The sequence below is a fragment of the Diadema antillarum genome, unplaced genomic scaffold (assembly GCF_040938485.1).
Source record: "Diadema antillarum isolate AM-2024a unplaced genomic scaffold, OU_Dant_1.0 seq00001559_RagTag, whole genome shotgun sequence".
Taxonomy (NCBI): Eukaryota; Metazoa; Echinodermata; class Echinoidea; order Diadematoida; family Diadematidae; genus Diadema; species Diadema antillarum.
Window position 1 is genome coordinate 68,674 of NW_027272285.1, and position 23,656 is coordinate 92,329.

At 38.8% G+C, this 23,656-nt stretch overlaps 1 protein-coding gene across 4 annotated transcripts in view; it reads left to right on the top strand.

Annotated features, from left to right (window-relative positions):
- The first annotated feature begins 4,742 nt into the window (after positions 1 to 4,742).
- Positions 4,743 to 23,656, top strand: part of LOC139710754 (single-stranded DNA-binding protein 3-like) — a 176,146-nt gene continuing 157,232 nt past the window's right edge. For all 4 annotated transcript variants that reach the window (XM_071622669.1, XM_071622670.1, XM_071622671.1 and 1 more), the window contains exons 1-4: positions 4,743 to 4,831; positions 5,051 to 5,123; positions 5,519 to 5,580; positions 7,270 to 7,354. In XM_071622669.1, the coding sequence (XP_071478770.1) occupies positions 4,776 to 4,831; positions 5,051 to 5,123; positions 5,519 to 5,580; positions 7,270 to 7,354 (276 nt within the window). In that variant the 5' untranslated portion in view covers positions 4,743 to 4,775. The remainder of the gene's footprint in view (positions 4,832 to 5,050; positions 5,124 to 5,518; positions 5,581 to 7,269; positions 7,355 to 23,656) is intronic.

Here is a 23,656-nt window from a genome sequence, read left to right on the forward strand (position 1 = left end):
AACTAGCCATTAAACTTTGTGACACATTTGTGACAAAAATACCTCTCAGTCTAGAAACATGGACAATGCCAACATAAAGCTAAGGTCAGTTACCAGTCCTGCCAAGGGCAAAGATATCATCGAGGAAAATCATGTTGCCAAGAAGCTTGGCAGGCTGGTTTCGTTTCACTGACGCAGTTAGACTGACTTGGGACTCCGGAGCGAGCGATAAACTCAATGGCATCACCCTTGCTCATCTGTGTACTGAGTACCATCCCCCTGGAAGATACTTCACAAGGTCATATTATTATACATTGTAGTACCCTATGTACAGCATCTCATCTCTAATTTTGTTCTAAAAAGGACAATACAAGTGTATTTTTTAACACCATGACATTAAAAATAGTATCTTGGATTGTATCATATCCCTCACGAGTCTTCAATGCACTTATCTCAGGGGTTCTTCGCAAGAATATCTAGGATCAGACCTACTGTACACAGTATGAGCTACTGCTTAAAATGTAAATGCCTGACCTTTGGACTTTTAGTCCATGACCTCTGACCTTATAAATCTTTAAAAAAAAATTCATTCATATTGAAAACTGAGATTATACATTACAGTGTGTACTAACTGTTAAAATCCAAAGCACTGCGTCCAAGTTATTGTGGTCACTATGGATGATTGAACAAGATCTGATAAGCCATGCATGTAATGTTTCTGGCACTATTGTACATAAAATAATGAGAATATGATTTACAATGTGTATCTTTTTTTTTGGGGGGGTGGGGGTGGGGGGACAAAAGATATGATTTCTTTTGCTTTTTTAAAACCTTTAAATACCCCTCCCAAAAGAAATATTTGTTCTTACTGAGACCTTTGATCCTGGGTGGGACCTTGCAACATGGGTTATGAACATGAGTGTCACTGTCATATTATTGCAGTTGTACCTTGTGCAATGGTACAGCAGGCAAGCACTGCTTCTGAAGAGATTGTTCATTGTGTGGTACATACAATGTATGTGTACAATTCAGCAATAGGGGGGGGGGGGGAGGAGGGGTTGGATGGAGGGGAAAGAGAAAGAAAACTTTAAAACGCTTTGATTCATATTGTTTTTGAGCAATGGTAAAGTTCCTGCTGCATGAGAACACTTTGTTTTGTAATACCCTAGAAGCCAAAATGTGACAGACCTGTTTGAGGTGAACATTTGAAGCTGATAGTAATAAAGTATATTGGAAAGTGGCTAGTTAAAATATTGCAGCCTGCCAGTCAAAGTCTGGAGTGGGTCTTTTTGGTTTATTCAAGTCAGTACACTGAATTTAAAGGAATAGAAACTCTTGTAGTATTAACATACAATTGTATGATTGCTGGAAAAACAAGATACATGTATGTGAGCAGCCCTTCAGCCACTTCTGAACAGGGTCCACAAAGCAAAACTGTGTTTAGTTCAAAGATATACTAAACTTAACACTTTATGCCATCACAATAAATCAACCATCATAAAAGTACAATTGTGATAGGGATCTCTTATTGCAAAGTATCTATATCTTTAGAACATACATTGTAATTGAGATATCAGTACTCTGCAGTACTGAAGTCATTTTCAGCCAATATTCTGTAGAGCCAAGAAGCTTGCTTTGCTTGAATGACTGACAGCAAACAGAACAAAATTTTCTCTCTAAAATGCAGTGGTACATCTGTGCAGAGAATCTAAATTCAAGATCTTGACTCTCAACAACTTGAATCCGAATACATGTACATCCTTGGAAAAATATTCATATGGAAACATTTAGATTAATGGAATTGGCTGGAAACAAATGTTGTTTGCAATCATGTGAAAATTCAAATACAAAGGCAAATTCATGTAATTGTAATTTCATTGCATTTAAATAGATAATTTACAAATTCTGCACAAGTTGCGGTGAAAAAACAAACAAACAAACCGAGGGCAAATGCCAAGCTATGTCTTGCTTGCGTATCACAATGGTTTAAATTGGTAACTTGACACAGCTTTCAAGCTGAGATACATGTCATAAAGATCTGAAGGTGATACTTTGACCTTTGATATTGTCAGACCTGACCAATATTCAAACCTGACCATCATCTTTAGATACCATGTACACTGTACCTATGGCACCTATTTTAATGGTCATAGCTCAAAGTTGTGGAAGGTTATTGAAAGTAAATATCAATATGCCTATTGTACATTTAAGTGAAGTATTTCTAATTACAATATGTATGTAAGGTTATTGACCCATTTGATCTCTGACCTTGTCAGACTTCATCAGTATTCAAACTTGACTGCCACCTTTAGGTATCTTTATCTTTTACTGGTTCAGTAGAAGTACCTGTGGCAGGAGTTTCGTGGTTATAGCTCAGAGCTTTGGAAAGTTATTGAGAGTACTGGTACTCCACAAGTAAAAGAGTACAGTGCTTATCAGGAGAAGTTCATTGATCTTTTCACCTTTGCCCTTGTCTGATGACTTCAACCATAATCACACTTGACCAGCATCTTTGGGTGATGTACCTGTGGCTTGAGCTTCATGATCATATAATTCAACGCTTAAAGCTGTGGAAAGATATTGAGAGTAGACTTTGTGGTGTGGTGCTTAGCAGGGAAAGTTCATTGTTGACCTGGGCCCCGTTTCATAAAACTTGTTATCAGTGACAAATTGTCATACTTGTTATAAGCTATTGAAATCCTTGCATCTAATTGGCCAAGAGCAAATTTGTCAAAGAAATGTGGCAGTTGTCGCTCATAACAAGTTTTATGAAACGGGCCCCTGGTACTGGATGATGATTTTTCAGCCAACAGGCATCTCGTATCGAGTTCGCGAACGCTTGTTTAGTGCGCGCACTCTTGCTGCAAGTGCGCGATAACAAGTTTACCACCGTGAAGCAGCATGTGGCCAGTAGAAAATCCACAAACAGTTCTCAACCAATGAGATCGCAGGATTCTCGCTACCCATATTTCTATATGATAGTCAATGTCTTGATTCCGCGGAATTAAAAACACGCGAAACTCTTCTTACCCGACCAACTGCTCGCAAAAAATCAACTGCGCGCGAAATATTAGTCTCGCGAAAATATCCACTTTTACAGTACATGGCATATTACAGACATGCCCACTGCCATTTCAACTTGGTTCTGTTCTGTCCTTCATTTCTTCAATCATGAAACATATGCAGTACAGTTTATAGTTTGAATGTAGTATAATGTTTGTACTCTGAACAGAGAGGGTTCCATGCTTCGATAAAGTCAATAAATGTCAATATCATGTAAATCTGTGACCAGTGAATTAAAGTCATATTATTACTAGTAGATTCGGCAATCATGCACTTTAGTCTTTACGTCGCCTTCTATCACAGTAGTAGATGATTCTATGTGTAAATGCGAAAGATCAGTCGGCATCTAGCTAGCTTGTCGTCGGGGATGGCTATGTTCCGCGGAGACTGCGTCTGGCTTCACGGAATCCCCCTCCCTCCCTCCTCGCCCTGGCCTTGCTTGGAGGTCGAGGTCCGTGAAAAGCCTTGCCAAAAAATGTTATAAAATTCCTCCGGACAGACGGAGTTTTCTTTCTAATCATGGTATAAAAGGCAATACACACTTTAACGTTTACATCACGGAAAACACTTGCTCGTTGCTCGCACTTCCCGCTTTTCGCTGGTGTGTTTAGCTTACACATTTTATGTTTGACGCTTGACGGATCGATTACTGGATTCCACAGGCAGCTCAGCTGAGATATTACAGTGTACGAGCCGACTAGAATGTGTGCACCTGCATACAGTACAAACTCACACAGGGAGCGACTTCCAAACCACCAGAAAGTTCAGTTCATATCAAATGAAGGAAATAAAGTCTAGCATGCATAAATACGGTGGAAGTAAATTGATAACAAGATTACTTTGACGCACCATACATGATCTGATTTCCCATCTTTCTTTCAGTTGTCCCGCAAATCGCACGATTTCTGTGACATTTGCCCTGAATCGTTCATGATCGACAGACCCTGCCATATTCACGTGTTCACTCGGTTCGTCTGTTTACGTTTCTCTCGTACATTATACAGATCGTGAACACAACTGCATGATGCATTGACCAACGTGTATGAAGTTGTGGGGGAGTATGACATCTTCTTGTAAGCGCCTACCGAAGGCCGCCATGAAAATCAATTTCTCCGCCTTTCGGTTTGTTTAGTGCACCGTCTCTCGCATCCCTCATTAGCATTACCAGACTGTTGCCTGAAAGCATCAAATATGAAATGGTCAAAATTTCATCTAAATCTCAAAGCACAGTGAAATATAGTTTCCTGAGTGCCTTTGCCTTTATCAATTAAAAATGCAGACTGGAAATGTGAAATATTCTCTCAAGTGTATTGTTTTTCAATATTTTCTCCCAGTTTTGGAATGCAAAAATGTTATTTATTCAAATATGATATTTTGGATATAATTTCAATTCAGATCTGAAGGAAACTTACAAAAACAAAGGATCATGCATTGGTACATTTTGTGATTCCTAACATTACAGTAAACCATCAACATTTTATGTGAATAAACCAAAAAAGTCTCAGTTATTGCTATTTCTTTACACTCAAAAGTGTATGCTAATGATATATACACTGCATTTTCCTCGCTGAGTGACCTAACGCACTCTCTACCGTTTTTAGGATCCCTGAATTAATCAATTATTTGACCAATCAAATCGACGGATTTTGCAGGTCACGAAATGGTCGTTATGACTACGGGGTCAGACTCTGCCTTGATTGCTTGACAGGTGCGTGACAGAATAGCTACCCAGCATGTTCCCCAAAGGGAAAGGTTCTACTGTACCTTCGGACAGTCAAGCGAGGGAAAAGTAAGTATTTTCGTCGTAAATTGCCGAAACAGTCCAAAAAATGAATTCTGCAGTATCGGAAACATAGGGTTTGATACCAAGTTCGGTTAATTTCTGTCCAGAAATAAGGAAAACATCACGTAGTCTTGCGCCTCATCGCGCACCATCTCACAACACAGAGCGTTGTTCGAGACGAGTGTAAAATTCATGAATTTGTCTCATTTCTTTTGTATTTTACAGGTTAGCACTCTATGTATACGAATATTTACTCCATGTCGGGGCACAGAAGACCGCACAGACCTTTCTCTCAGAGGTAGGAATATTAATTTTTCGAAATTTAAATTCCGATGTACGATGCCGCTGCGCTGTTTTGTGCGGTACCCCATTGACTTTGTACGCTATCGTATCGCATCGCTTACAAACGCATCGGTGTACTGACGTAGTAGCCCGCCGTGTGCTGCCGCACAGAAATTGCTCTGTCGTAGCACAGCACGCTGCTGCAGTGAGTTTTGTGCATGGCCTATGGCGTGTAGCCACTCGCCCAGTGCCACAGCACTGATGCTCGACTCGCTTGTACGCTCTCCTGCGTATGGAGCACCGTTGTGTGTTGTGTATATACCTGCCTGTGTGAGATGCGTATGTGGGACTAGCAAGTGAGTTGATGATGAACCTAACGAGTTTTTCTTCACTTTCTTTATCCTTTCACAGATAAGGTGGGAGAAGAATATCACATTAGGGGAGCCACCAGGGTTTCTACACTCATGGTGGTGGTGAGTTACCATAATTTCTTTAGTATTCTGTGCTGTTTCATGTGCAAATGAATAACTCATTGTCCTCTGCAAATAAATCCACTTGCCAGGTAACTTTACTGCCTGGATGTGGACTCAGAAACTACCTTGTTTATCACAAATTAACACAATATTGTGAAGTACAGGGGTGTAGTATCTTGTGTTAATGACAATGATTAGCCTGTATACTGTGTCTTGGTTTTAGTAGCTTGTAGATCTGTTCAATTTTGGCGTCATGTAAGGTAATTTGTCTTGAGCAATGTAGATTTCATAGGATTCAGTTTGGCTCAGCACTAACCTGCAGGAAACTATAGAGGGCAGCCCTCATATACACGTAGATGGGAAACAGCTAGTAATCTATGGTACTGCATAGAGATGAATTTAGGTGAGTTAGCTTTTGTTCGGTTCTATAGTAAACACTGCCCAGGGTAGCAATATTCACAGTCTTCTTTTAATTGCTGATAACATACCTGGTAATAGTATTGGGCCCACACACTGCAATTGGCTCTCGAAGTAAACAAGGCAACTCTTGTACATACTGAAAACAGTGTACTGTACATTGTATGTGTTCTAATACTTCATAATAATTCAAAAACTTGCATAATATTGCATTGTTCGTGAACATCAAAGACAGAAGTATTTGCAATTTGACAACTTGATCTTGACCTTGACCTTGATGTAATAATCCTTTGAAGCAGCTTGTACATGAAGCTATACTGGGATGAACTCGAACTGTGTGTCATGAGGGGGTGTCATTCAGTGTATGTACAGATGTCTCACTATCATACAATAAAATGTGAGTATAGGTGCTCAGTGCGAGTAAAAACAGCGTCGATCCTCTTACACAGTGGCTGATCCAGCAGGAGGCTGCATTGCCCTGAGGATGGGCAAAGCAGCTCCTTGGAATAATGTTGGGTTGGCGGTGCTTACTATGGGTCCCGGCAGGCGATTCCATAGTCTTATGGCTCTTGGGTAGAATGAATACTTGTGGGAGTCAATGGTGGATCTAGGGATCTTGACTAGATAATGACTTTATGTCATTGTTGTTGTGTTTTTATATTTTAATTCACTTTTTGTTAAACATGGAAATGCAGACCTGTAAGCCTGAGCAGCTATTTTTGATAAAGATTGCATTGTTACAGTACTTGAGTACCAGATATGATGTACCTGTATGGTGTGTGTTATCAGTAAATTACCAAATGAATGAGAAAGAGTAAATATTTGTATCTCAGATATGATAATATGATTGAATGAAACAGATGTGAGTGACAGGGTAACTTGATTGGAATAGATCATGAATTACATGTGTACATGAATATCAGTGTATACTGTTATTGGTGTTCTCAATACCTGTTGAAATTGATTTTTAGTTTCAGGCTTTGATTAGAGCTTTCCTTGAAAAAGAAAACACACTAAAAAACTATTTGTAGTTTTCTGTGTTGGAATGTCAAACTGTGTTTTTGTTGCCGTGTTATATGTTTAAGATGTTTTACCATGGTAGAGACCCTTTTTTCACCACCAGTTTTGTGTGCATGTGAGGGAGACTGGGAGAGAGAGAGACCGAGAGAAAAAAATACCCTCTGATGTATACTGTGTAATTTATCCTAGACTACTTTTTATATATCTTGAATGAATAATGTCTCTTTCTCCGAATTTCTAATTTTCACGCAGTGTATTTTGGGATTTATATTGTGCGGCTCCGGAGAGGAGAGACACATGCGAACATTCAAGCGAAGCAAAGGCCTTCCATGACTATGTGAGTATTCAGTGACAGTCCAATCTTCTACAATATACAGGCAACTCCCATTTAAACAGAGTCCTCGGGACTGGCAGTTTTGTTTTTCCCCCGTTGTATTGGAACTTTGCTAGAGCCAAACAAACAATATAAAGATACAGAGATGAGTTCGGGACATGAAATTCACTTTGCTGTATCTGAAATTTTGTTATTTATAAGTGGAGTGTTATAATGGGAGTGCATTGTATTTGGATGCAGGTACAACTTTGCCACTTTTCCAATTTGTACCAGCTGTACTGGCAGAAAACATAAGAGAGTGATTTTGCGAGTTCATTTTACTTCTTGTATCGTGGTTTTAAGATTCAAATTGGTATGCACAGTATGTGTACACGTATGGATGAGACACAATGTTACATCTTGTACCTGCGTGTTTTATTTAGTTTTGATTGGAGGAGAATTTGGCAGAAGAGAAAGCTGTGAAAAATCATGATGTAGCAGACACAGATTTGAGAGAAAGTGTGAGTTAATGTGGCTCTGTATGTAGACAAAGATCGTGCATTGAATATGAGGGACTTGTTTTGACGCTGTACTGTGGAGTGTTTTCCTTGGGGTCATCTGGTCTCATTTCTTTTAAGAGTCCTTGAATTGTAAACCACACTACGTATGCACCAATGGCAACAACAAATACACGGCAAAATATAATTCGTCTCAATTTTTTGAGAAGAAACTCCTTGTCGTGGAGCATGTCTGAGTTCAGTACCTTTACAATCATTGTATGTGCTTGCTTTGTTTAGAGCACAAATTGAATACACCACATTATTGGTCATTAGCCACATTTGGTTCATCTTGATGTTTGGAAATGTGATCTGCATTTTGTCAGACTTTGCATTTCAGTCATTGGAGCAACACATTTTAGGTTACTTTTTGCAAGTGGGCTTGTGAAAATATAGGCCTGTGTCCATGATGATATTGAATAGATGAAAAATACTGAGGGGTAGTATTCAACATTGCCTAGAGTCATTTGACCAGGCTACCAAAATACAGACCATGTGCCCATTGAACACAATACTGGGAAGACTTCTTCATGATTTATTTTTCCTGCTTTGCAGATTTCAGTGGATTTTGCTTGTACAAATCTATGCTAGCTCAACAGGGTGCTAAATTTCACAAAATTTCCACATCCCATAACAAACCAAGTTTATGGTAGAAGCTGATGAACCCATGCATCACATGGTTTGCTCGACTTTATATGTTGTCATGTACAGTTTGCTCCGATTTCCATTTTGATATAAAAAGAGTATTCCGTTTGTTTCAGTATTATAACATGATATCTTGCTGGAATGCACTTTTTTGTTTTTTGTTTTGTTTGTTTGTGTGTTTGTGTTTTGTTTTTTACTCCTACGCCCATGGTTCAGAGAGCTGGTTTGTTTACTAATATTCAAATTGTATGCATAAATGTACATAATTCACAGTACATTGAACAAACTGTGTTTGTAACAAGCAGAACGTATGCCTGTCTGATGGTATACAACAGCCAGCACATTGTCCCATGGAGGCTGTGTGTAGAAATCATTCAGCTAGTACATGTGAACTGAATGCTGGTAGCTTGTTTAGAGGTTTCCTAGGGCAAAATGTCATAGTTATAATATTGCTCCACCCCATAATTTTTTCTGAAAGTAGATTTGTCCAAATTTTTATAGCATGGCAATCCTTTTTAGTTTATTTTCCCAATAATGACAATTGTATGTCTTTATGAGTTTAGAAAAAATTGTTTGATAATGTGACATTCATTTAGAAAGCATGTATGATATTCATATTTTTGGGCAATAATTTCCATAGATATCAGAGATGTGTGTGTTTATGAAGGGGATTGAAAGAGAAAAATATGAAGGTAAGAAATGCAGTAAAAAATCCTGTATTCAACCCAAGCACCAAAGTTTATCGCAGTCATATGAAAGCCAACATCTATCATATGGTACAAACTGCACCAATGTGCTGTACATTCTACATCCCCTGTCGAAATAAAAGTAGCAGATATGTTGTGGGTGTGGCGTACATCAAATCATTCCGAGACCAGGTCTGGCTTGATGGGTAGAAACTGTAGGTAATCTGGGTAAAGTGTGGCACTGACTGCAGTGTCCACTTTTATTTCTGTGATATACTCTTTTTTAATTATGTCATTCTTCCATTGAAAGCTTTGAGTAACACACATGAAGTAAATTGATAGATAGATAGGAGAGAGAGATATAGCATAATAAATATGACTGTTCATATTGATAGGGAAGTGATGCTGTGAGTGCCTAGTGCAGATAAAACACTGTTTGTGTGAAATCTCCCAAAGGAAATTGACCTCTCAAAGCAATTCTCTTGAAAGGAATTTGGAGATCAAAGCAACAGAGAACAGAGAAGATAAAAAATTGACATTCAGGAAGAAGAAAATGTCAGTAAGCTATCTTCCATGACATTTATCGGGGACCACCAAGTGCTCGTGCTAGTCCAGTGAGTTTCTTTTCAGTTGCAGTGAATTTCTCATTGGTCATGCACAAAACGAAGCAGAAGAAAACCCTCAAATCCTACTCAAATCTATCTTTCTCTCTCTATCTAGAGATATCATCTGTTGGAGTGTTATGAATGAATTTTTTCCCCTCATGTAGTGGACAGGCAGTGATAAAAGAATGCATCCTCTTTAAGTGTAGCAGTAATGAAATTAACATATAACACATATGCATGAACGCAGAAGTACTTTTTGTAAATGATGTCACAAATGGCTAACCATGAAGTTGGCTGACCTTGAAGTTGGCTGACCATGAAGTTGGCTGACCATAAAGCTTTAAGGGACCCCTCCTGTGCCTTCATAAAAAAAAAAACTATTTTATTTTTCAGTAGGGACCAGCTGTACATACGTCACTCTTATCTGAAGTTAGTTTCCACCCATTTTGCACTCGGGTTTTGTGTTCATTTGTTGAAATATAATCATAGGTCAGGCAATATGACAGAAGATTTGAAGACTTCAAAATTTACTTGTCGTTCATGAAAAAACAAACATTGATGATAAACTTATTGGACAATAAACAGAGGCTTAATACAACTGTAGCATGGTTTTTATTTCTGAGAAGAAAGAATACTGTGCAAAACCTAGGATGTACAGTGTACTCCCTGCTGTGTAGTGTTCAATCAGTCCATGAAGTCACCTGAGTTTATTTCGAAAAGAAAGTATGTCATTTCATGATACTGATTTCATTTTTTAGGTGCCCCGTTTGAAATCTGTCTGACTGCTACCCTTCTGTATTCACAAGCCACATACATGAAATGATTCAAAATCTTCAGGCATGTGCTAGTCTTAATGATATCTTGAAAACATAGAAAAATGAAAAGTAAATATATCAGAAAGGAATTACAAATTTGAATGCAAATTTTTCATACAGTCTCTATGCTTTTATATAAATCTCGGGTGTCTGTACCATATGAAATTATGTGTTTTGACAAGGAAAGTGGGTATTTTAGATCGACATCTTGACACAATTTATGCACCAGCATTTTGTGTAAATGCCTAACTGACTGAAGACTAACTTTCTTCATATAGATTGATAATTATGGTCTATTGCATATATTTTTAAATTGTACATAAATGCAATGTATTGCATTGTATATGCTCAGGTATTGTGTAACCATTTACCAAATGTGATACTATTTGGGAGTTTCTCTTCAGCAAAAATGTGTTTATATCTGAGCAGCCATGACTTGGGCAGTATATGTAAATGATTGTCTTCGAATTAGATGCCTTGGTTCATAATGCAATGTCTCTTACAGGCGACTGTGTTTAAGACTGTACACTAGAAAATATGCCCCCCACCGTATGTGCGTACATATAATCAATTTGCTGAAAGTTGGCGTCCTCTTGGCCGATATGTAGTATAGCCCTGCAAGTGCTGTTGGAACACAGTGCAGCTCTGCAACTGAGGAAAATGCTTCATTTATCATGTTATGCTACACATTGCCGGGATGCACAACTCCTATTCCTGCCCCTGTGAGGCCCCCCAAGAAATTTCTGACAGAGAGTCACATATACTTAGGACAGTAGGTAAGCAGCCAGTACCACTGCGAGGGGGTTCATGATGAGTGTAACTTAAAGGTGCAAGTCAGCCTGTATGCAGAAATGCAAATCAATTTATGAAGAGACTTGGATGAGTCTGTGGCATATATTCTTGCTGAATTATAGAATGAGCAGTTTGCAGTTCAGAAGAAAAACAAAGCTAGCCTGAACCCTCCCCCCCCCCCCCCCAAAAAAAAAGAAAAAAAAAAAAAGAGAGAACAATTTGTAGATATATCCTGTGAAGCAGCTAAGCTATATCAAGAGCCAGGTAGTGTCTATGCTACAGACATTCAGTATATTTGGCACACATGGCACCTAATAGAATCTAGATGAATTGTATAATATGCAAAAGTCATGAAGTGCATTATGTCCCACATTCTTGAACATATTGCTCACAGTTACATATTAGTTGATATGAAAAATAATGCATCTATATGCAGTTAAAATGTGATATATGGCATTTTATGAGGAATATTTGGAGTTTTCTCTCCTTCCTTAATAATAATAAAGGGTGTTTTCCCATCATAACAGCCAACACTGAAAACTGCAGACTGCTATCACTACGACTACTACTTCCACTGATTCTGTTGCTAGTTGCTTGCTGTCATTTACTGTTGTTGTGAGATATATCTATGTTTACATTTTAAATCTGCGTACCACATTTCGTAACATTTTGTGAACGATTTGTTAATGCAAAGCTGATTTACTTGAATAGGCTTCTAGACATAGTTTTTCAAGCCCATTCCTCCAATCCAACGTCAATGTGTCTTGAATAAATAGCTGGCCGTGTTCGACTGAGTGGCGTGTTACTGGTTGGTCCAGGCCCCTATCAAGGCCACTTGTTGCGCCAGATCAGAATTAGCAGAATTAGTGCTAATGTGCGTGCATTACCACCAAATGAGCATTAACTTCGCTATGCGGGTTTCTATGTAGGATTAATGGCCCGCTGTGTGTTCCAGGTTGGTGCTCAGACGTACGTTCAATTAAATACCGTGTGCGACCTATGCAGGGGAGACTGAGAAGAGCTCACACTGGGTTTTGTGTATGATTTTCCTTACAGGCTCTAGCGCATAAAACAGATTTGTATATATCTAGGATCTTGTTTATTCCATGGTGATTCGATACCTACAGTTGCACAATGCTGTGATTAAAAAATCAGAAATTTTCGAAATTGTTGACATTTCGAGTATGATCATTATAAAATGCTAATTAGTAGAGATACATTGTAAGCTTTGCAAATATTTGACAGTAGCACCTATTACCTTGACTTTCATACATGGTATATTCAAAGAGATCTTGTGAATCTTCTGTTGTAAATGAAATAGTGATATTGGTCACTGCCACATATAGAATACGTATCTGTGCATCTATGCAAATTAGATGAAGTGGTGGTACCATGCCCGCACAGTTTCCCATCAGTCTGCATGCAACTCTTCATGTAATTTGCTCCTTTGCGTACAAAAGAAAAGATCAAACCATATCCTTGGCAGTTGGTCATTAGTAGAGTTGTGATAATGAGCAACAACGGGTTTTGATATTCTGCAGGAGAGGGATTCATAGTTGAATCTTCAATCAAAGACACAATTTTTTGTACGAAACTATTTTTTTTTTTCATTGACAGAAAACACTGAGAAAGTTCTCAGGGTGACATACTGGAAAACCAGAAATGTTTTCGCGACAGATCCAAGATCCGCAAAATCAAAATGCACACGACAATTCTTGTGTATACTATGCACTGAATGCCAATGACAATTCGCGAAAATTTCATGGTGCCAAACCGGCCGTTGGCTCCAATTCGCGAGAATTTCATGCTGCGAATATTTCCGGTTTCACAGTAGCCTCATCTTGTTTGTTTGATTCAACCCATACAGTATCATCATTTTGTGGAATAGTGACTCAGTGAGCTATGACTCTTCTGTTTGTTTCAATGTTGCTCTGCAGGTATTTCTGTAAAAGTGGATATTTTCGTGCGACTAACGTTTCGCGCTCGGCCTGGTAGTAAGAATTTTGCATATATTGTTAATTCCGCGGAATCAAGACATCAACTACTGGAACATATGGCAAGCAAAAATATTCGTGTGCTTTTACTTTCGCGCTAGTTGCTGATTGCGCGAAATGTGCGAAAATTTCAACACCGCGAAAATTTCCACTTTTACAGTAACTTGAACACAGAGTGGAGCTTTCCTTTAACCCTCTGTGTGCTTTGAGTGCCGATTGACTCAGGAAACCCTATAGCTTTATACCATACTGTCCAGTATCCCTGGCACAGAAAGGGTTTAGTTTTAACAGGACCTGAAATACCTAGAGATTAAATGATGGCACTGAACAAAGTACAAATGTAATCTTGGTTGTACTACAAGACTGTAGACTAGAATTTAGAAACAGAAGAGGGTTACTAACACTGATATTCAAGGTGTAGTTGAAGTCATTGTGCGTGCTCAAGCACAATTCAATTCTTGTATACGTAGGTGAGATGGTATGAAAAACTGGCATGTGGATAGCTATTCTGTTGCTTCAGCATGATACTGTAGCACTTCTCTTTGTTCAAAGATATGTTTTCATTGGCTTTAAAGTGGTATTTTTGTTGAATGATACGCTCTGTTCACATTTCCCTCATCAAACACAATTAGGCATTATCTTTGGATCAGTCTTTTTTTTTTTTTGGGTGTGTCTATTCATGTGTGATATATATTCGTGACTACAAAACATGATGGTTGCCAAGAACAGCTATGGCAGCCTGTTTCCGTGACTTGCCAAAGAAATACAACAGAAGGGTCAAGCACAGATCTTTTTTTTTCCCCAATCATGCAAATAGGCCTTATTAGTTATTACAATTTTAGACCGTAAAGGATGTTTGCCCGAAAACTGAAGAATACTGGAAGCAAGTACACTGTAATGAGAGTTTGCACCAAGTTCCACCTGGTGATAATGCCTTGTGAAATCCTAGCATTATGTCTATTCACATGAGTGGAGAGCCATCTTTAGTTCCGCATTGAGGCTGACCCATTTGATGCCAAGTTTGATGACTTGTGGACTTTCAATTCGTTATTTATTTTTTTTGAGCCTGTGTCTGACTCTAATCAAATTGTAATTGGTGCTGTTGTCTTGATTCAAGTTCCACAGAAAACATTTTCGCCAGAGGATAGAAACTTCCTAAAAGTTTTATGAGGACAGTCTTATTGCTTTGATACCAGTTCATGATACATTGTATTACTGGCTGATAATAATCTATTACAGGGGTGCATTTGACTTTGAATTTCAGCACCTTCAGTCTTTAACAACATTGTCATTGTCGGATTAAATTGTGGGTAACTATTTCCAACCACTGGTTTTGATTGTTAGTTTTCTTACTTACTAGAAGTTGCAAGTGTAAGTCAATGAAACTTAGCTCTTTGATGCAGGTCCTCTTGTAATTTCACCTTTTTTGTTCCGCAACTGTAAGTCTGTGTCAGTAGTAAATTGTAAGTCAGCCTGTTTTGTCAGTAGATTAAAGAAACAACAACCTCATTTTGTTTCATGGGGAGAACTAGAACCCTTTCGAATATTATTAGTGTCAAGATAAAGCTATTTTTTAGAGATGAGCCTACAAATACCCACGTGAGGTGCTATGATCTTTTTCGTAACAGAGATTTTGAAGGGTATAGGCTATATTAAGATTCTTTTTTAGGAAAACAAAAGATACATACTGGCCATGCAGTGGCAGGTAATTTTGCCAGCCACAGATATTAGCCAGTGCAGTAGCTGCACATCTCAAACCAAGAACCTGAGAATCTTTCCTCAGATAATGTACACGTAAAATTTCTAAATTCTCAAAATCATTGTACATTGCAGTTTTGTCACAAATTCACCTCATAGTGTGTGTGCCAAAGACCTGAAATGTACTATTACGTACCTGTTTCATATAGTGATTTAATAGTGAAGTGCTGCAAAGATTTTGTTGATGACTGACAAAAAGTCATAGTTGGCAAAGAATGTTTGATAAATGCTGACATTTTTTTTTTACTACATAGCAGAAAGGTGGATGAAAGAAGAAAGACCCCCCCCCCCCCCACCTAGAGAAATGATTGTGTGATATTTCTGTGGAAGTCAGTGAACTTTCTGCTCTGGTCTTCACTGAAATAGCACCAGGTCAGTCAGAGGAGCCACACCCTCAGTCCCGAATCAAGGTCATACGCCCAGTTCTGGTAGCATTTTTCCTTCATTGTTGTTCCTTTACTTTTTCACTGTATGATGATGTTTCATTGGGTTTCCCTCATCCAAGGTAACAGACAAAAACCATTAACTCGACATATCTAGTGGACTGTGACGATGTCAACGTGATAGCGTTGTCGTGGAGACTTAACAAAAACTTACTGTTGGCCCATTCAAGTTGATAAGTCAATGGTTCTGGAAGTATTGTGACTATGGGATATCCGTCCTTTTTAGTATCCTTTTTTTTTTCTTTCTTTCTTTTCCTCTTGGTATCTGGTCCCAAGAGCCGCAGTTCTTTTTGTATTATTCTGGTTGCAGCAGTTGAAGGCCAGCTTGTGGTTTTTGCATTTGTATTTTTTCTTTATTTCTTAAGTTTTGTGTTTCTCTGTGGCATCCAAGACCACATCTGGTTGTCCTTTTAAGATAGGAGTAGCAGCATCACCCTCTTCCTTTGTTGTCAGAGTTGGCTATCTTCCCTTTTCTATTCACAGCTAGGAGGAAAAACTGCAGATAAAGTGCAAAGCTAGTTAAAAACACACGAGGGAAAAGTTCAATCAACTTGAATCTCTAGACCCACACAAAGCAGTGGCAAAACATTTGATTGTAAGTGGAATGTCTTGCAGTGATTGTGCTCTAGAAATGGTGTTTTGAAGGGCAAATGTATTGTAAACATATGAAAAATGAATATATTAATTTGAATAGTATAAGAATTGTAACAATTTCCTATAAAAATGTAAGCACTTTACAATGATTATGATCCTGTATTATGTAATTTACAAAGGAGAATAAATTTCTTTGTGTAGTCTGTTAAAGTTTAATAGAGCAGAAGATTGTTGTTGGTTTTTTTTTTGTAAATCAATAAAAATTTGTGAGATGATAAGATGATTGTTGCATTTAATTTGCATATGATGTAAGTTGTTTGGAAACATGCTTGTAGCTCGGACCTGCCCACGCCAACCACTGCCAATTAAACTACACATCTCTGCTCCTTGGGTCAAACTGTGTAGTGGAGTTGCGCAGTGACAAGGCCTCCCAATTGACTCATGACAGAGTTGATAAATGCAACAGCTCAAGAAAAGCGATCTGAAAAGCATTGGCAAATGTGTTTTGAGAGTGGGTTGGTATTGAAACGTGTTTCAAACATGGGAAAGGTTATAATGCAGCCTTTACTCAGATGTTCTTTGGGCAATCTCTGGAGATGAAACATAGGGTAACATTCCACAGATAATTATCAAAATACGATGTGAACGATGAGTGCACTGTCTTAACAGGCGTTGCTTATGGAAATTCTCAGGGTACATTACCGTACTCGTAAACTCATTGTCCGTGGCCAGTTCGATACCCGGGAGATGTTTCAATGCATATCACATTGTCGATGTTGCAGTAACATACACCGTACATGTGTAAAGCTACAGTACTGTGAACATGCGTAATAGCACAGGCTTTTATTATCTGAAAAGATATTTGAATTACTGTTTTCTTCTTTAAGATTTCTTAAGGATGTCATTTAAGTTATAGAAATGTATCAGCAATATATTGTATATAACCAGAATGGGAAGCTGGGTACTATTCGACAGATGTAACCTCGAGTGCGCGCCGGAGTCTGCCCTGGATTAGAATGTAGGGTAAAATTTACCCATCGAGGTCCTCTGGAGGCTACCCAGAGGCTACCCAGAGGCTGTCCACTGTGTGCCATCTTAACAGACGGGAGGGAATGTTCTCTGGGTGTCCTTAGAAAGCTACGCTGAGTTCTGTGGTCTGGTGAGGTGGGGTGTCTTGATATTTTATACAAATTGATACAGTAATTGACCCACAAGAAAGTTGAAAATTATTGTTAAAAAGGTCCAAAATGACTTAAAATTTGTGAGCGACTATATTTACCTCACTCAGTTGACCCAAGACACAGTGATGTCAGAATAGGCTCTTGTGAAAACCAGTGACCAACATGGTGATATTACCTTTAGATAGTGACGGCTCACATAATTTTCAAAACTTGATTTTGGGAAAAGTGCTTCCTCATCCAGTTGACCATCATTTATAGACAACTCAGCAAAGTTTGACAGTTTTGAAATTGACCTGTTGTATTATCAGTATCTGTAAAGGTGAAAGAAATGGTACTGGATTTATAGCAGTGGGTTGCAAACTTACTTGCCTGCTTATTGTAAAACAAGGAATGTTCGTGTGCATTTTAATTTCGCAAGTATTGCAAGAGCCAAGAAATTAGAATGCACGTGAAAGTGCTTGTCTCCACTGACTGCATTGAATGCCCAGGACAATTCACCAAAATTTCATGCCACGAAAAAGGCTGTCGAGGCCCATGCTCAAATGCCCTGTTTCAGTGTTTGGGCAAGAGGAATATGTAATCATGTCCAATTTGTGTAATTCCTCGATGAAATTTTTTTAATTGTAGTTTGTATTTTTATGCATTCATTGATATAAATGTCAAACTCTCTTGGATGAGTACATGTAGTCACTCACAAGAACTGGATGTTGTTATTCATTACCTTTTTTCAAGGGCCAGAGTTATCACATTGTTTTCTTTTCTTTTTTTCACCATACAGTACATTGAAACCGAAATGAATGTAGGTGTATCAGTAATGCATATCTCCCGAATTTTGTCGCATATTCAAGATTAGAGGGTAATGCAATGCTTAAACTGGATGCTTCATATCCTGTCTTGTTTACAAAACAAGAGTTCACATATTATGAGACAAAGTGGAAGTTGGGTACACTGAAGTGTACATTGATATCTTGAGGAATAGAATGCAAAAGTTACAGGGGGAACTACGGTGCAAGGGTTACATGATCAGTCTGTGGTGCTGAGCGCATTTGGCTGTAATCAGGACAAAAACCAGTGGTTATTGTACTGACTTTGTTAGTTGATATTCCTCAGCAGCGAACTCCAAGAGCTGTCGATAGTGCTGGTTTTGTGCCCAGGGGCCTTTATGCCTTCAGTTTCACCCCATTCCCCCCCCCCCCTTTACCCTGTTTGATATGAGTTTGAACTGCTGCCACCGCACAAAGCACCACCCTCCTTGCAGGCTCCATGGGGGTTAGGTTAGGTCACTGATGGGGGTCAGAGCCAGCTACCCAACATGAGACAAGTTTGGCGGGTTACCCCAGGGGAGTTCCTGACTCTGACCTTTGACCCCTTGCGGTCGAGTGTCCCAGTTTCTTTTTCTCCAAGCAGAAGGGGGAAGATGTTGGGAGCGATGTTTGGGCATTCTTCAGTGTAACAAAGCAAAGGGGTAGGTAGTAGGGTTCACTACCAAGCTCCTAATTCAAGGAAGGAATGACTTCCAAAGTAAGCCTCTTTCCTGTCAGTGGGCTGCGGTGCTGGGGACAATTTTGTCAACCTTTGACCTTTGGTGTAATCTTGTCGCTTGTCTTTAGTTCACTTCTCTGTCCAGCAGCATTGCTGTAGGAACAGGATGCTTGACATGGTGAAAAAACAAAAAATGAACAGCCAATTCATGTGTTGATGTGAAAATTCTTTCCTATGTGATGTTAGAAGTATCTCAAGTTCACACATTGCAACCATGAAATGATTGTTAACATTCTCACCCCTGATATTACAACGTCAGTAATATGAGGAATAGTACAGAGCTGTACATGATCCAAATCTCGGCCAGTATTGAGAATCTTTCAGGTTTCTCTGCTTTTGCTGGCAAAGGATGTTGAAACTCATCCCTGGAGACAGTGTAAATGAATTGCCTATACAGACAGGTACCAGATGTAGGCCTATTTATTGCTGTACTGATGGAATGTGTCATATTTTCCTCATCTGTACTGCTTGGCATTATTTTTTTTCAGGTGGTCAGCTGTTCTTTCTGTTATATGGCCAAATAGGCGATCAGCCAATTAAACAGCGGAAATGTATCTTTAGAAACCACTCCTACTGCTCTCTATACTGTGACACAATTGTGTGGAGCATAACTAACTTTGTAGGCCTACTATGTCATCTTTATTTTATTATTATTATTATTATCAATTTTTTGTGGGTTCTAGTTGAATGCATGAAGTGACATGATATTCCCAGGTCACTCTTCTTTTTCTCATGTTTGCATTGTCTTTATCTTTGTATGAATGGCTACAGCAGTTGAGCAGGTTTCCCAGTTCCCTGTCAGGTGTACTGTATCTTATGGGTAGAGGAGGGACCAAAAACAAGAAAAGAAGAAGAAGGAAAAAAGCATTCCCATTGGGGCTCTTTGTATTGCACACCTTCGTGAGACAGGCAGGGCCCAAGTTTTTTGGGGTTTTTTTCTAACGTGGATGCATTTTTCAATGTCAGTCCCAGTTTCGAGAATTCCATTGAACTTTGCTCCAGCTTTGTATACCTACGGGTCTATTGTCCGTCTGGTTGCTGGTAGAGTACGCCTTTTGTTTACAAGCATGGATATTGCACTTTATGGGGCTGCGACCCCGCGACCTTTCCGGGGTACGCATTCAAGTGCGGCGCCTTTGCAACAGTGTAAAGGTGGAGATATGAATGTTGATTTATTTCCCCCGTGCAGTGATTTGCAGAGACCTTGAAGTCTTCCCCCCACCTTACATGTGCTTCCCGTGGAGGAATGATATTCTGCTGAAGTTGTATTGTCGAGGTGTTTTGACTTTATCATGCGTCTTTATTGATAGGGTGCATGAGATGTGCATGTTTGACTTTGTCTGAAAACGGAGCTTGAGTGCTGAGCCATTTTTACGGGCACCTCTCTCGTTTATGTGCGGACGTAAAAGATGCTCCAAATGTACTGTAGGCACCAGATGGCATGATGGAATATGAATGTTAGTTATTCCATAGCAAGTACGAAACTTGTGAGCCTGCAATAGGAAGGTATGCCAGACATCAGATGGTCAGAATTTTCCTGACAGTGTGCTCACAAAAATGTGTCTTGTTTCGGTAGCCTTTTAACATTTTTAAATCAATGTTCTGATTTATTTTTATTTCTTTAATTTTTTTTCTTCAAATGTTAATTCAACTTTATATGATTGTAAAGTTTGGTAGTAGGGTATTGTCTTCAAGAATTGGACAGGAAGACAATGATAGAAATGATATTGTTTAGGAAGTAGCCATTTGACACAAACACGCACCCACACGCACATAATTGATATCAATGCTGGATGAGGAGAATGAAGAAACAAAGTATATTGTAGTATTGTAGCACTGTTTAATCCTCTCTGTGCCAGGAACTTGGGACAGTGTACAACTCTTTGAGGCTTTCTGTGACAATTGGCACTCAAATCATGCATAGAGTTCAATTAATGATATTGTCAGAAAACTCTTTCATCATTATGATATATACATTTTAAGTGACGTTTAATCCCACTTATCGTCTGCTTGATGTACTAGTGTGGATTTCCGTCATCAAGGTGGGCTCCAACCAGAAAACATCAGAAAATGTCAACAAAAAAAATGTTCTTTCTGTTGAAAATATGAGATACACAAGTATTTTTCTGTCATATTGCTGTCATCAGGACTAACATATCAAGTAACCACAACATCTGAAATCATCCAGTTGTTAATATGATGTGTTCAAAACTTGAATATCTCCATCCCCGATCCGTGAGGGATGTTGGAAGTGTGGGTGAATGGGTGTTGTGTCTGGACAGCTTCTGCAGAGAGGTCTGTGGAGGAAAGATTGGAGCTGGGATTTATCCTCCCCCAAATAGTTTGGATGTGGGCATTTATTTTTCAATCAGTGTGGCCGGCTGCCTGGTCCTTAAGTGGGTAGAATGGACACAATCTCCGCAAAGCTGGTGAGCACACACAAATGTCTTCCGCCCTGTGCAGGATTCTCTTTGTTGCCCGTGTATCAGCCCATTATGATGATGAAAACTCATTTATTCTTCACCAAACAGGAGTGAGGGCCTAACTCATCTCTCTCCCCCATCTTTCTGTCTGTCTCTGTCCAAGGGAGCATCACCCCCCCCCCCCCCACTTCGTGGTATCCTCCTACCCCTCTTTTCTCCCCCTCCCCCCCCCCCTCCAAACAATGCTTGGGACAGTGACTGGTTGCCTTTGTCAGGGGGATAATGGAGTAATTAACTGCCTGATGACATTGTGGTGTGCAGTACTCATCTATGCCTGGGATGGCTTTAGTCACTGGCAAAGAGGAAAAGATTAAAAACAACAACAACAGCAAAACAACAACAACTGGGGATAGAAGATGAGAGTGAGGTTTTGCATGCATACTGGGATGCCAGCTGCTGCACTGGCTTTGATACATCAGCCTTTGTTATAGAATCTGATTTTTTCAAATAGTAACTATTTGACAGATTCGGTCATTGCGGAGCTGTCTGCAAACCGTAATATGGAACTCACTATAAAGAGGAGAAATTTACACATGAGAGAAAATTGATGATTGTAGAGGGGAAAAATTGCTCAAAATTATGATTTTTTAAGGACATGTGTAAACCAAACTAAAATTGTGACATGTAAGATTACAATCATGAATTCAAATGCTAATCTGGAAGTGAATTCTTTGAAAAAAAAGTTACTCCATTCACAGTATGGATTCTCGCGAGTGTGGCTTGGATGTCTCACATATGATTTGGGAGGCAGAGCTTATGTGACCTTCTATTAACTACTTTCGCTGATAAACCGTGTGCCGCACACGTTTGAATAGTCCACTGCTACTGCCTGACCTGGCACAAAAGATTAGGCCTCGCCTCCTTTCAAGGTACCATGTGTAACAGTTTCTGAGCTACCATGTATATTGTCCAATCATCTTAATAATGAAATACAATCATTTCAATCTTTGATTCAGTAACAATTTTTTTCTCGTGTGTGTAACCACTCCAAGACCAGTGCAATCCTACAGAGCTGTGATGCAGTGTACATGCTTTGCTGCTAGGGACTAGGGATGGTATAGTTTTGGTTGAGATGGGGATTCAAGTTGTAACTTTAAATATTACAAGATAATTTAAATCACTATTACAGAGCATACAGTTCTAAGAGTTTATTTGATGGAAATCGTTTTTCAAATGGCTGAGATATCCAGAAAAAGTAAAACAAAGTTGTCCTGATAAAAGGTGAGTCCCACCTGTTGGTTATACTCAGCCATTTCAAAACTGATTTTCATCAAATAAATTTTGATTTCCTCTTAAATCGTATGCTCTCTAATACTTCATGAAGGGGCCTCAGTGATTTGTAATTGTCTCACAAAAAGTTAAAACCTGAATCCCCATTTCAACCAGAACTATAGGCCCTCATGTATCCAACCAGAACTATATCCCCTTGTGTATCAGAAATATGAAACATACTATACGCTCTTGGTTGAAAGTTGATGGCTCGGATCATTGTTATGATTAGTATCATTGTCAATGTTGATATTGATAGTAGTGTTTGGATGGCCATATTTAATTTAATTTAATTTATTCATTTTTATTTTCAATAAAGAATGTAAGCATACAAAACATTTGTATGCAAAAAAGCAATTTACATATTGTACATGTATCAAAATGTAATATAAATACACAATTAATTGTGAAACCAAGATGCGTATTTCCTAAGTTATGTTCAAAATATTGAAAACGGAAGGGAGCTAAAAAACAGAGCTTATATTTTGCATTCTCCTCAAAACCATCATTTGTGAGTTACAGAAAATTTTTACAATATATGGGCAGAGAAATATATAGGCCTACATGAAGTACAACAACACATCCAACATCAATGACAAAACTAGAAACCCTTACAAAGCCCATATGTGCAACCACTGACATTATAATTTTTATTTTTAAAGAAGGGAACAGAATTTGATACGGTTCCATATTTTGACATCTGTACAAATCTAGAAAAGAGCCTAGTGTGTAATATCTAAGACCCAAAGAGTGCTTATTTTATTGACTCTTGTGTTCAGTTTTATGATTCTCACTGTAGCTTTAGAGTGATAGAAATGTGTGGTTCTAAACTGATTACAATGTGTGCATGGACCTTCTGTTGGTGGGATTTTGTTGTGGGAATTCATGCTTTGTGCATGGAGCCACAACCAACGACAGTTTGTTAGCACACCCGGAGACAGCGACGGAGAGAGCAAAGAAGA